Here is a 14,078-nt window from a genome sequence, read left to right on the forward strand (position 1 = left end):
AAGGAGATGCCGGGCCGCGATCAAGTGGACTAAGGTGAGCTAAATTATTTATTTATTTATTTTAACCCCTCCAGCGCTAGTTTACTATGCAGTCTGTATTCAGAAGGCTATTATTTCCCCTTATAACTATGTTATAAGGGGAAATAATACAATTTACAGAACACCGATCCCAAGCCCGAACTTCTGTGAAGAAGTTCGGGTTTGGGTACCAAACATGTGCGATTTTTCTCACGTGAGTGCAAAACGCATTACAATGTTTTGCACTCGCGCAGAAAAATCGCGGGTGTTCCCGCAACGCACCCGCACATTTTCCCGCAACGCCCGTGTGAACCCAGCCTAAGGGTTACATAGCATCATAAATCAATATAATGCTACTGTATGTGGCCCCCGGGAGGTCACGCTGGGAGCTGTGTTGCGGACTCGCTGCGGGAGGAACACTCGTCTGCAAGGGGCCTTAGACCTCCACCAATTAGATATTGTAGACCTATCCTAAGGACAGGACATCAAAATTCTAGTCCCAGAAAACCCCTTTAAGACTAGCATAATTTAGAGGTCTACAGACTGTGACAACAGACCACATAAGGAAACACTACGGTTTTGTAGCTTTGTGAAAGCGTGAAGGTGACCACATACATTAAAGGGCATATGTCGCCCTCTGCACTTGCGGAGAGACCTGAGCCTCTAATGGTAACGCCCCTGTTGCTCCTAGAGGCTCATTTGTATATATTATTTAAAACCTAATTTTTCTCAGCAATGCGGGCACATATGAACATAGGAGAGAAGGCACAGACGTCTTCAGCTGCCAAGCGCACATGTCACAGGTCAGCCAGTTTCCTAGGTACAAATCTGCTGACAGATGGCCTTTAATGTAGACTGATTGCTGAACAACCGCTGAATGAACGATTAGGCAGATGAAGCCGTACACATTTTAGTCCATATTGGCCGTTACAGTCATCTAAACTCGCCAATGACACCGGGTGAAGGATAGAGATTTTTTTGTGGGAGCGCTCTTTCAAATAAAGACTGTTCATGGAGGAAAGATCTCTTGTAAGAACCTAAGATCTTTGGTCCAGACGACAAATTCAGGCTCGACCGTCTTCTTTCCAAGTGACAATGGTGGTGAGATCGTCCATTTTCAACAATGTTATCCTAGGGTCCATTCACACGTCCGCAAAATGGGTCCGCATCCGTTCCTCAATTTTGCGGAACAGGTGCGGAGCCATTCATTTTCAATGGGGCCGGAATGTGCTGTCCGCATTCGCGGATCCGCACTTCTGTTCAGCAAAAAAATAGAACATGTCCTATTCTTGTCCGCAATTGCGGACAAGAAAAGGCATTTTCTGTGAGTGTGCCAGCAATGTGCGGTCCGCAAAATGCGGAACGCACATTGTCGGTGTCCGTGTTTTACGGATCCGCAAAACACATACGGACGTGTGAATGGACCCTAAGGGATAAGGGTACCTTCAGGTTTCACGCACATCCTCTATGCTGTATGGCAATATACCATATATAACGGGGACATCTACCCTAGAAATATATGAGTTTAGGGGAGAAATGAAAAACAGCGTCCAATGCGGCCGGCTGCAAGAATCTGTGAAAAACCTCCACATGACAAAGGTACAATAGGGACGCACAGACCTCAATGGGTCCTTACTATGAGCTTGAAGCATGTACAGCTTAAGGCCTCCTGCACACGACAGTATTTTTTCACGGTCCGCAAAACGGGGTTCCGTTGGTCCGTGACCGTTTTTTCGTCCGTGGGTCTTCCTTGATTTTTGGAGGATCCACGGACATGAAAAATGAAAAAAAAAAATCTAAGTCAAGTTTGCCATTGAAATGATAGGAGAAAACGGACACGGATCACGGACACGGATGACAATCTTGTGTGCATCCGTGATTTTTCACGGACCCATTGACTTGAATGGGTCCGCGAACCGTTGACCGTGAAAAAAATAGGACAGGTCATATTTTTTTGACGGCCAGGAAACACAGATCACGGATGCGGCTGCCAAACGGTGCATTTTCCGATTTTTCCACGGACCCATTGAAAGTCAATGGGTCTGCGAAAGAAAACTGAACCACGGACGCGGATGCACACAACGGTCGTGTGCAGGAGGCCTAAAGGGGCTTTCCGACTATTGAACTGATGACGTATTCCCTGGATAGGTCATCAGTATCTGATTGTGGCGGTCCGACACACAGGAGGAAACCACAGCACTCCTGTGAGCGCCGCAGCTTACCCTAGGCCAGTGACACCACGTTGATCGGTCACATGGCAGAGGCGCAGCCGCTATCCAATGTACAGCGCTGTGCTTGGTAAGCTAAGAGGTGGCCGTGGCGTTCACAGTGGTCTCCTCAAACAGTTGAACGGTGGTGTCCCAGTTGTCGGACCCCCACGATCATATACTGATGACCTATCCAGAGGATAGTCTGCTCTATGGTCACTGTATCACATATATGGCTACGGTGTACGGATTCTGTATGCGCTGCAGTTAAAAGCGCTTCAGGAAGGCCCAAACTTTGGGGGCCAATCAAATCAATAAAGAAAGAATATTACAGAAATTATTACTAGGGTATTTCTGACATTTTACTATTTTTTTACGTAGACTTTAAGGCGCCGTCAAATGCAGCAGCTCTTGTGACTGATATTTCTGCGACTGAAAATCCGAGCCATTCATTTGAATGGTGCTTGCAGAACTGCATGTGCCTGCCGCCGAAACAACCCCATTCACATAAACAGAACAGATTTTCAGCTGCAGAAATTTCTGCAACAACATCTGCCATGTGTGAAGGCGCCCTAAGGTTAACTGCACGCGTTGCAGAAAACAAGCGTTTTTTTCCACGTGGATTCTTGTGTGTAAAAACCACAATACAGTACCAGCAAAGTGTATGAAATTAGACAAATCTCATGTAAACTTTGCTTTTTTCTTCCATGCGGAAACTAACTGTGCAGATCCGCAGCACGTCAATTGTTTGGGCAAATTGTTTTTTTTTTTTAGCTAATTTCACCCTTTTTCAATGCAAGGATGAACTCTGCAGAAAAACCAGATCAAATCTGCAATAAAAACCACAAGAAACACATACGGTTTTTGGTGCAGATTTGGTGTAGAAACGCACGGATATCTGCACGGAAATCTGTGCGGATTTTCAGTTTGTATACCTGCACCTGTTTGTAAACCCAGGCACACATCGCGGATTATGTGCAGTTTCTCAGTGGGATTTTCTTGTGAAAAAACGTAGCGTAATACAGTACCAGTAAAGTGAATGAGATTTGCCAGTGGTTAATGTGTAGGGGTTTCCCCCATAGACTTCACTTCATAAACAGAAAATCCATACAAAAAAATACACAACCGTACAGAAAACGCACCAAAACGAAATAGTGCAGATTTCTGTACAATTTTTTATGAAGTTTTAGTGCATATAAATAAGCAGATTTTTGTGCAGATTTCACTGCATTATGTTACAGGCAGATTGTGATGCGGATTTGCCCCAGAGTGAAATCTGCACTAGAAATCCATTCAAAGCTCACATACTACGGATTACACATTTTGAAGATCTCATCCTGTAGCTAGTACTGAGGATTTCTGCGTTCCCAAACCAGATCTGCACCAAAAACTGCATGTGTTAATTGCAGTTTTTGGTGCGGATTTGATGCGTTTTCCCGCAGATCTCATCCTTGCATCCGAAAGGGTGAAATCTGCACCGTAAGGCCTCCTGCACACGACTGTTGTGTGTTTTGCGGTCCGCAAAACACGGATGGCGTCCGTGTGCGTTCCACCATTTGCGGAACGGCAAGGACAGCCATTGATATAACTGCCTATTCTTGTCTGCAAAACGGACAAGAATAGAACAGGTTATATATTTTTTGCAGACCACGGAACGGAGCAACGGATGCAGACAGCACACGGAGTGCTGTCCGCATCTTTTGCGGCCCCATTGAAGTGAATGGGTCCGCATACAGGCCGTAAAAACTGCGGCTCAGATGCTGAGCAAAACAACGGTCGTGTGCATGAGGCCTAAATCGCACAAAAGAAGAACTGACGTACTGCAGATTTCAAAATCCACACAGCAAAAAACCGAAGTGTACATGACTCTAACCGCATACACTTTGCTGATACTGTTTTATGCTGCGGTTTTTCTGCAAGAGAATCCGGGTGGAAAAAACATATGCAATCCACAACGCAGGCCACCTGAACGTGTTGCGGAATACGTGCGTGTTTTTTTTCTGTGCGGAAAAAGCACTGTGTAGTTCAGTATCAGCAAAGTGAATTTACACAAATCTCATGTACACTTGCGGATTTATTCTGTACGGAAATTGACCTGCCGTGCGCGATTCCAAATCCGCAGCATGTCTATTACACCAAAAAAATCACACAAACAACTGACATGGTGCGGATTTTCTAAATCCACCCATCAGATTAATTTCCACACGGAAAAAAGTGCCTAATCTCATACACTTTGCTGGTCCCGTATAATGCTGCGGTTTTTCTGCCTGTAAATCCCTAAAGCCCCCTGCACACTTTGCAGAAAAACCGCAGCGTAGTACAATACCAGCAAAGTGTGTGAGATCTCATGTACACTTTGCAGGTTTTTTCCACGCGGAAATTGACCTGCCCTGTGTATTTCCGAATCCGCAGCATGTCTGTTAGGTTTGCGGTTTTAGCTGCGGATTTCACTCTTTTCAATGAAGGGTGAGATCTGCGTCAAAACCGCATCAAATCCAAACCAAAAAAACGCTGTTACACATTACGGATTTTCTGCACGTTGACCTGCAGCTAAAACCGCAGACATAACTGACATGCTGGAAATACGCAGGGCAGGTTTTCTGCAAAGTGTGCAGGGGGTCTTAGGGATTTACATGCGGAAAAACCTCAGCACAATACGGGACCAGCAAAGTGTATGAGATTAGACACGGTTTCTCTGTGGAAATCGACCTGACGCGTGTGTGGATTTAGAAATTGTTTGTGTGATTTTTTTTGGTGAAGATTTCACCCTTGTAGGAAAGTACCCTGAGAGTCTCATTTAGGGAGGGGGTGAAACCAAATGGTATCAGCCAGGTTCTTCTATGGTTTGGTTATGGGAATGCCAACCCTAATGACAGGTGTGTATTTTTGGTGTTGTGCAAGATCTGGGAGAAGCCCTCAAGGTCACATGTGTGTCTCCCACTCAGCATCCCATAGCCTTACCTCCCCGGTGGGAGATGTGTCTGCAGCGGAACTTCTGCTGTTTCTTCTTGTGCAGGAGGCTGGGGAATCTCAGGAGCATTGCTGAGGTGAGCAGGTAACCCCCCAGGGTGGTCAGTATGTAGAAGGCTGTTGACATGTTGCTATGGACGATCCGATCGCCTTCTGTCAGGTCTGGAAGGGGAGATCGATGCGATCAGATTGGACTGCAGAGCGGTTAGTGTCCCTCGGTAGGTGCTGATCAGTGAGATCCCATAGCAGCCTGGTCCCCGATCTGTCTCCCTGCAGATCCTGTGATTACAGAGGTGATCCGGCCGCACACACAGCACAGCACAGTCTTCTGGCTGCTCATAAGAATGGCTGAGCTGGTATCCCCAGGATCGAGCGATGGCACCTCTGGACTATCCAATGACAGATCGCAGGTCTTCTCCCGTGGACACGTTCTATTCTTGCCGTGGATGAGTCGGTTGATGTCATCTGCCTGCAATGAGTGTGTGTGCGCTGCCCGGCAGCCTGGGTGCACTGCAGCAGCTTCCTTTCCTAGCCGGTTTATCTACACTTGTCACAGCCAGTACACAGCGCATGCGCACTCCCGCCCGGCCGGCGACAGTACAACAAAGATCAGGAGTACGCATGTACGCATGCGCAGTCCAAAGGTCTACATCAAGTTTACCAGAAACTGAGACGTGCTCGTCCCCAAGCTATAAACAGCTGTAAACCTCTTCCGCCCAACCTAGCCCGGGCCTTATACTATTCACTGGCCTGTAGTGGTGGACGGGTTGGGGCCTATTCACACGGAGCAGATGTGCTTCAGACATTTGTGACCGCCCCTTTTCTTTGTATGGAGAAATCCATGGACTTCCTGCAGATATAACCGCATCCAGATGAACAGAAGTGATTTTCGGTCATAGGGAAAAAAATAAAAAAATCACAGAACCAAAATATGTGGGTACTGAATCCAAACCCCTAGGATGAACGATCCCTATGGAACGGTGAAGCTACACGGCAGCCGCCACCAAGCCGCAAGGGGATCATATTAAGGCCTCATGCACACAAACGTATTTTATTCCAGAGTCTGTTAAAAAAAATAATTGCGGACCGTATGCAGAACCGTTCATTTCAATGGGTGCGCCAAATAAACAGGTTAGGCTACTTTCACACTGGCGTTTCTGGGTCTGCTTGTGAGATCCGTTTCAGAGCTGTGGCCCAAAACGGATCAGTTCAGCCCCAATGCATTCTGAATGGATAAGGATCAATTTGGCTGCGTTTGGTCTCCGTTGCCTTTTTTAGGCGGTCACTAAAGAGCCAAACAGATCCGTCCTGACTTACAATGTAAGTCAATGGGGACGGATCCGTTTTTCACCGACACCAATATGGTGCAATTAAAAACTGATCCATCCCCCATTGACTTTCAATGTAAGTCAAGACGGATCCGTTTTGACTTCCCCGGACTTTTTTTAAAAATGAATAATGCAAAAGGATCCGTTATGAACGGATACAAGCGTTTGCATTATCGGTGCGGATCCGTCTGTGCAGATACAAGACGGATCCGCACCGAACGCCAGTGTGAAAGTAGCCTTACTCTGTGTGCATTCCGTTTCGATATGTCTGTTCCTGCAAAAAGATATTGTCTGCATTACGGACAAGGATAGGCCTGTTCTATTAGGGGCCAGGTGTTCCGTTCAGCAAAATACAGAATGCACACGGATGTCATGCATAATTTTTGCAGACCGCAAAATACATACGGTCGTGTGCATGAGCCCTTACTCTCACATTATTTGCTGTGCATCATTATAAGACATGCTGTAATCTGCAAAACTGCATTGGTAAAGGGGTTGTGTCACGCGCCTAAGGCGGAGTACCACACGGCTGTGTAAACCACAGGGGCATCATATTAAAGGGGTTGTGTCACTTCAGCAAATGGCATTTATCATGTAGAGAAAGTTAATACAAGGCACTTACTAATGTATTGTGATTATCCATATTGCCTCGTTTGCTGACTGGATTCATTTTTCCATCACATTATACACTGCTTGTTTCCATGGTTACAACCACCCTGTAATCCATCAGCGGTGGCCATGCTTGCACACTATAGGAAAAAGCGCTGGCCTATGTGAGCCCCCATGGTCCTGGCCACCAGAGAGGCGATAGTGTGCAACCACAGCCACCAATGATGGGTTGTAGGGGGGGGTGATAAAAAAAAATGAATCCAGCCAGCAAAGGAGGCAGTATGGACAATCACAATACATTAGTAAGTGCCTTGTATTAACCTCCTCTACATGATAAATGCCATTTGCTGAAGTGACACAACCCCTTTAGGCCCCTTTCACACGAGCGAGTTTTCTGCATGGGTGCAATGTGTGACATGAGCGCATTGCACCCGCACTGAATCCTGACCCATTCATTTCAATGGGTCTGTGTACATGAGCGTTGTTTTTCACGCATCCGTTCTGCGTTGCGTAAAAATCGCAGCATGTTCTATATTCTGCGTTTTTCACGCAGCCCTGGCCCCATAGAAGTGAATGGGGCTGCGTGAAAAACGCATTGCATCCGCAAGCAAGTGCGGGTGTGATGCGTTTTTCACTGATGGTTGCTAAGAGATGTTGTTTGTAAACCTTCAGTTTTTTATCACGCGCGTGAAAAACGCATCAGCATTGCACCCGCGCGGAAAAAACTAAACGCAATCGCAGACAAAACTGACTGAACTTGCTTGCAAAATAGCGCGAGTTTCACTGAACGCATCCTGAACACATCCAGACCTAATCCGTCGCGCTCGTGTGAAATAGTCCTTACTATGGGGCGCCTGTGGTTTGTACAGCCGTTTGGTACTCAGCCTCAGGCGACCGTGGCAGGATGCGGCTGTATTCTTTTAGCACCTGCCTTGATAACAGTGGGGATCATTTGCAAAGACTATCTTTTTACACTGTTCTTTATTTGCCCCCCGCGCTGTCAGAGGATTTAGGAGAAATGCACCTAGTCATAAATAAGGCGCACTTCTGAAAGTCTGAGCGCCTGGAGTAAAAACTAATCTAGCCCCTGACTGGAGTAGTTTATACTTCGGTTTTTAGGTCACCTGCACATGGGTACGGGTGTATGCTCCCAGAACCGCACAAATTTCCATGCAGATTTATGTGCATTTCTGCATTTTTAACAGCAATTTTTTTTTTTTGTTTTGTTTTTTAAATTTGATTCAGTTTTACTGAAGATCTCACCCTTCCATTGAAAAAGGTGAAAGCCGCAGCTAAAACTGCAAGCATAATTGACGATACAGATTTTGAAATCCGTATGGCAGGTCAATTTCTGCCTGGAAAGTGTACATGAGATTGGTGAAATTGCACACACTTTGCTTGTACTGTACTACGCTGCGGTTTTTCTGCGTGAGAATTACGCAACATGTGCAGTTGGCCTTATTCCAGTTTTCAGGCATGGAAAATAGTAAATTTGCTGGAGCTCAAGTCCGGGCCCCCACCACTCCCAAATAGCAAGGAGGGCGTAAAAACACCCACTTGACAAAATATAGTTGCACAGGAGTTTAAAAAGTACCAAAAAGGGGTCTCACCAAAAACTGAAATGACCCTAGTGACTAACCTCTGCCCTGACAGGCCATGTTCACACTGCAGAATAAACAGTGTATTTTTTAGAGGCGTAAAATACCCATCTTACCTGCTGTAATAAGCTTTCCATGGTCATCTATGAGAAAGACATTCACACAGCGAGTTTTGGCATATTCCTATATATGCTTCAAGAAGTGCCGTGTTACTTCTCAAAAGCATATTTTATGCCACGTACTCCACTGAAGTCAACCGGAATGTCCTAAAATAGATATGAGCACATAAAATTCCATAAAATTTAAAATGGGTTATCCTAGTCCCCTGGGTAGGTCACCAAAATCAGACTGGCAGGGGTCCGACTCCAGACACCCTCGGGCGTCAGCCCAGCCTTCCCTTCATTTGAGCAGTAATTCCGAGTAGCCGTCCCATTCACTCCCACAGGACGGCTCGTTCCTATTCAAGTGAATAGGAACGAGCCGTCTTATTAGCTGGTCAACTTTATCCAATAAGATTATTTTCCCAACCTTTCCAGAAAATAACTTTGACATGTTAAATTTAAATCTATTAGAAGCATCTGGAATCTGCTCCCCCCACCCATTCCTACAGAAATTTCAGCAATGGCAAGCATGTACTTTCTAGTGAAGTAGAGCATGACAGCTGTCAGCTGAATCCCAGACCCTCTCCCTTTAAGGCTACTTTCACACTGGCGTTTTGGCTTTCCGTTCAGGGCTCTCACAAGCGGTCCAAAACGGATCAGTTTTGCCCTAATGCATTCTGAATGGAAAAGGATCCGCTCAGAACGCATCAGTTTGCCTCCGTTCCGTCTCCATTCCGCTTTGGAGACGGACACCAAAACGCTGCCTGCAGCATTTTGGTGTCCGTGTGAGGAAACTGAGCCAAACGGATCCGTCCTGGCACACAATGTAAGTCAATGGGGAAGGATCAATTTTAATGGGGGATCCATCCCCCATTAACTTCCAATGGTGTTTAAGACGGGTCGGTCATGGCTATACAAGACATAATACAACCGGATCCGTTCATGACAGATGCAGGCGGTTGTATTATTGTAACGCAAGCGTTTTTGCAGATCCATGACGGATCTGCAAAAAACGCTAATTGTGAAGGTATCCTAAGAAAATGATCCACCCACAGACAATTAGAGGATCCGTTATGATGGTCATTTTTCCAGCAAGTAATATAATCTGAGGACTGCTGTATATGTTGCCAATTATGGCTTCAGATCTCAAATTGCTGTGTGTGTGTGTGTGTGTGTGTGTGTGTGTAGGGGGGGGGGGGCCGACCAGGAATTAAAAACAGCAAACAAAAAAAATCAACCATTGCTACCCTGTTAAACTTCCTGTAAGGCCTCTTTCACACGGCCGTTTTTTTTTTTCCGTTTTGCGGGCCGTTTTTTGCGGTCCGTATACGGAACCATTGATTTCAATGGTTCCGCAAAAAAACCGGAATGTACTCCGTATGCATTCCGTTTCCGTATTTCCGTTCCAACATAGAACATGTCCTATATTTGGCCGCAAATCACGTTCCGTGGCTCCATTAAAGTCTATGGGTCCGCAAAAAAACGGAATGCATACGGAAGTGCATCCGTATGTCTTCCGTATCCGTTCCGTTTTTTGCGGATCCATCTATTGAAAATGTTATGCCCAGCCCAATTTTTTCTATGAAATTACTGTATACTGTATTTGCCATACGGAAAAACGGAACGGAAACACAACGGAAACAAAAAACGGAACAACGGATCCGTTTAAAACGGACCGCAAAACACTAAAAAAGACATACTGTCGTGTGAAAGAGGCCTAAGTCCTGTGCTGGCACTCTGGTGGTCCCCACTGCAGCCAATCACTGGCCCCCGTAGTCTTGTGCCTTACAGTGCTTGGTGTGGTTCCCTCTGAGCAGCAGGACTTCCGCTGCAGCACGTGAGCAAGAATCTTTAGAAAAGTTGTCATATCTAGTAAATGCTTCCTATAAAATAAAATACGCTACTGCTGTGATGTAAGTTATGTGTGCTGCACCTGCCCTGCCACCCTCAGACATGTCCGTTTTAGTAAATCATTGTATTCCACATTGAACAACTGAAGAATCTATTCTTATGACTCCATTATTCCTACTAGAAATTTATGAATGAATTGTCAACTGGGCTGTACTAGCTGGGGATGTGTCCCTGCACAGTCTGGCAATGTCAGACCGTCACACCCCCATGGGTAAAACCCAGATGGCAAAATGGTAGAAATAACAGAGGAATGGCACAACATTGAAATTCTAGGAAAAGATGCTCCAGAATTTTTATTACAAGGGGAATGCAAGAAGTTACTAAAACATACAGGTGAAACTCGAAAGAATTACAATATCGTGCAAAAGTCCATTTATTTCAGTAATGCAAATTAAAAGGAATTGCATTAATGCAGCCTAAAATTAGAATTTTGTGAAAAGGTTCAATATTCTAGGCTCAGAGTGTCACACTCTAGTCAGCTAATGAATCCATACCCCTGAGCAAAGGGTACCTCAAAATTGAGACTTTGGGGTTTCATAAGCTATAAGCCATATTCATCCAAATTATAACAAATAAAGGCTGGAAATATCTCGCTTTGCATGTAATGAGTCTATCTCATATGATAGTTTCACCTTTTAAGTTGCATTACTGAAATAAATGAACTTTGCACAATGCTCTAATTTTTGGAGTTTCACCTGTATGTATCAGGAGAGATCGGCCTTGGTGACTCAGTTAAAAGGGTTTTCAGAGATTTAAATACTGATGACCTATCCTCTGGTTGGTGGGAGTCCAACGCCCTGGACCCTTACCGATCAGGTGTTTGAGAAGGCACCTGCACCGTGCATTGTATAGTGGCTGTGCTTGGTATGGGGCTGAGCTGCGCCTAGGCCTCACGACCTAGGTCATCAATATCCTGACACTACCCATATGTCAGCCATATTGGCAATTATCCAGGGGTTTACACTAGTTGTCTTTTTTTTTTTTTTTTATCCAAATACCCCATCATGTAATTAATAGACTGTGAGGAGCTCCACGGTAGAACCCACTTCCATTAGTCAGAGCGGCTGAAGATCACTGTTTATATCAAGGTCCACTCCTTAAAGGGCATCTCTCAACAGGTTTGTACCTATGGAACTGGCTGACCTGTTACATGTGCGCTCATCAGCTAAAGGCGTCTGTGCTGGTACCATGTTCATATGTGCCCGCATTGCTGAGAAAAGTCTTGGTTTAACGTATGCAGATGAGCCTCTAGGGGCAATGGGGGTGTTGCTATTACACCTAGAGGCTCTGCTCTCTCAGCAACTGCTGTGCCCTCTGCACTTTTTTTTTTTTTAATCAGATACCTTTTTATTGAGTTTTATCCAAAAACAAACAAAATGTACATCATGTTTACAGTGTCTAAAACAGTTCAGACATATTAGGATATAGTATTGACACGACAATCACAATTGACTCAAGTACAAGCCCACAACTAACTTCCCCCCTCACGAGACAATCACAGTAACAATTGGCTGCCAGCTCTCCAGGAAGAAGAGTAGAAGTAAAGATTCAGGGTTGGCTCCCCGAAGAGGAGGAGAGCGAAAGTGCTCCCCCGGGGTAGCAGCAAGACCCAATCATCAGCACACATCCTTAGTTAGATTTAGGTATACACCAATTCAGTCCTGCTATGTACTCTGCTATAACAGGAGGCAGCGGGTGTACCCACTTGGCTGCCAGTGTTTTACGTGCCTGGTACAACATCCTATAATAATAGGCGTCTGTAGATTCAAAAATGCAGAGTAGGCACATTTTAGGATCAAGAGGGAAATCTGCCCTATACACTTTATTGATTAGCTGTATTGCCTCACTCCAATATACTCTTAACCACTTCCCGTCCGCCCATAGACTATAAACATCCAGGAGGTGGTTCTCTATTTCAAAATGGACGTTCCAGAACGTCCGTTCAGAAACTGCAGCTGCACGCTAATCGTGCAGCTGCTGATCGGGTTGCCCGCTGTCAGTGACAGCAGGGCAACCCAGAGAGAAGGCAGGGACAGTGCCCAGGTGTCCCTGCCTTCTGGATCGCTGCATACACAGCGCTCAATGCTCTTCATGTGACCGCCGGGACCGGAGAGTGCAGGAGCTGTGTGAGGTCTTTCACAGACCTCGATCAGCCCTGCACTGAGGCTGTACAGCGCTGTATTGCGCTGTACAGCCTCTCTGGGGGGTGCATTTCTCCTGTAACTGGGGCTACTATGTCAGCCCCAGTTACAGGAGAAATCAACAGTAGAAAAATAAAGGGATAAAAAAAATAGGTTTCAAATCTAAAAAAAAAATAATTCCCCAAGTAAGGAATAAAAAAAAAAAAAAAAAAAAGGTTAAAAATAGAAAAAATAAAATAGACATATTTGGTATTGCCGCGTCCGTGACGGTCGGCTCTATAAATATCACATAATCGACCCAGTCCAATAAACACCATAAAAAAATAAAAATAACTGTCAAAAAAAGCCATTTTTGTCACCTTACATCACAAAAAGTGCAACACCAAGTGATCAAAAAGGCGTATGTCCCACAAAATGGTACCAATAAAACAAACAGTCACCTCATCCCGCAAAAAATGAGCCTCTACATAAGAAAATCTCTCAAAAAATAAAAAAACTATAGCTCTCAGAACATGGACACATTAAAACAATTTTTTTGTTTCAAAAATGCCATTACTGTGTAAAACTTTAATAAATAAGAAAAAGTATACATATTTAGGTATCGCCACGTCCGTTAACAATCTGCTCTATAAAAATGTCACTTGACTGAACCCCTCAGGTGAACGCTGTAAAAATAAATAAATAAAAACTGTGCTAAAACAACCAATTTTTTGGTCACCTTGCCCCATAAAGTGTTATAATGAATGATCAAAAAAATCGTATGTACCCAAAAATAGTACCAATAAAACTGGCACCTTATCCCCTAGTTTCCAAAATGGGATCACTTCTTGGGAGTTTCTACTGTAAGGGTGCATCAGGGGGGCTTCAAATGGGACATGGTATCTAAAAACCATGTGGAGTTCCTTTTCTTCTGCGCCCTGCCATGTGCCCATACAGCAGTTTATGACCACATGTGGGGTCTTTCTGTAAACCGCTGAATCTGGGTAATAAATATTGAGTTTTGTTTGGCTGTTAACCATCGATGGATTAAAATGGAAAATCTGGCAAAAAAGTGAAAATCTGCCAAAAATTTGATCTCCATTTTCCTTAAATTCTTGTGGAACGCCTAAAGGGTTAACAAAGTTTGTAAAATCGGTTTTAAGTAACATGAGGGGTGTAGTTTCTACAATGGGGTCATTTATGGGGGTATGCACTA

General features: G+C 44.8%; 1 protein-coding gene across 1 annotated transcript in view; it reads right to left on the minus strand.

Annotated features, from left to right (window-relative positions):
* GDPD1 (glycerophosphodiester phosphodiesterase domain containing 1) overlaps positions 1 to 5,322 on the minus strand; it is a 137,661-nt gene extending 132,339 nt beyond the window's left edge. Inside the window, exon 1 of the mRNA XM_040423645.1 lies at positions 5,187 to 5,322. Within this exon, the coding sequence (XP_040279579.1) occupies positions 5,187 to 5,322 (136 nt within the window). The remainder of the gene's footprint in view (positions 1 to 5,186) is intronic.
* Positions 5,323 to 14,078: the final 8,756 nt, after the last annotated feature.

Source organism: Bufo bufo, chromosome 3, assembly GCF_905171765.1.
Source record: "Bufo bufo chromosome 3, aBufBuf1.1, whole genome shotgun sequence".
NCBI lineage: Eukaryota > Metazoa > Chordata > Amphibia > Anura > Bufonidae > Bufo > Bufo bufo.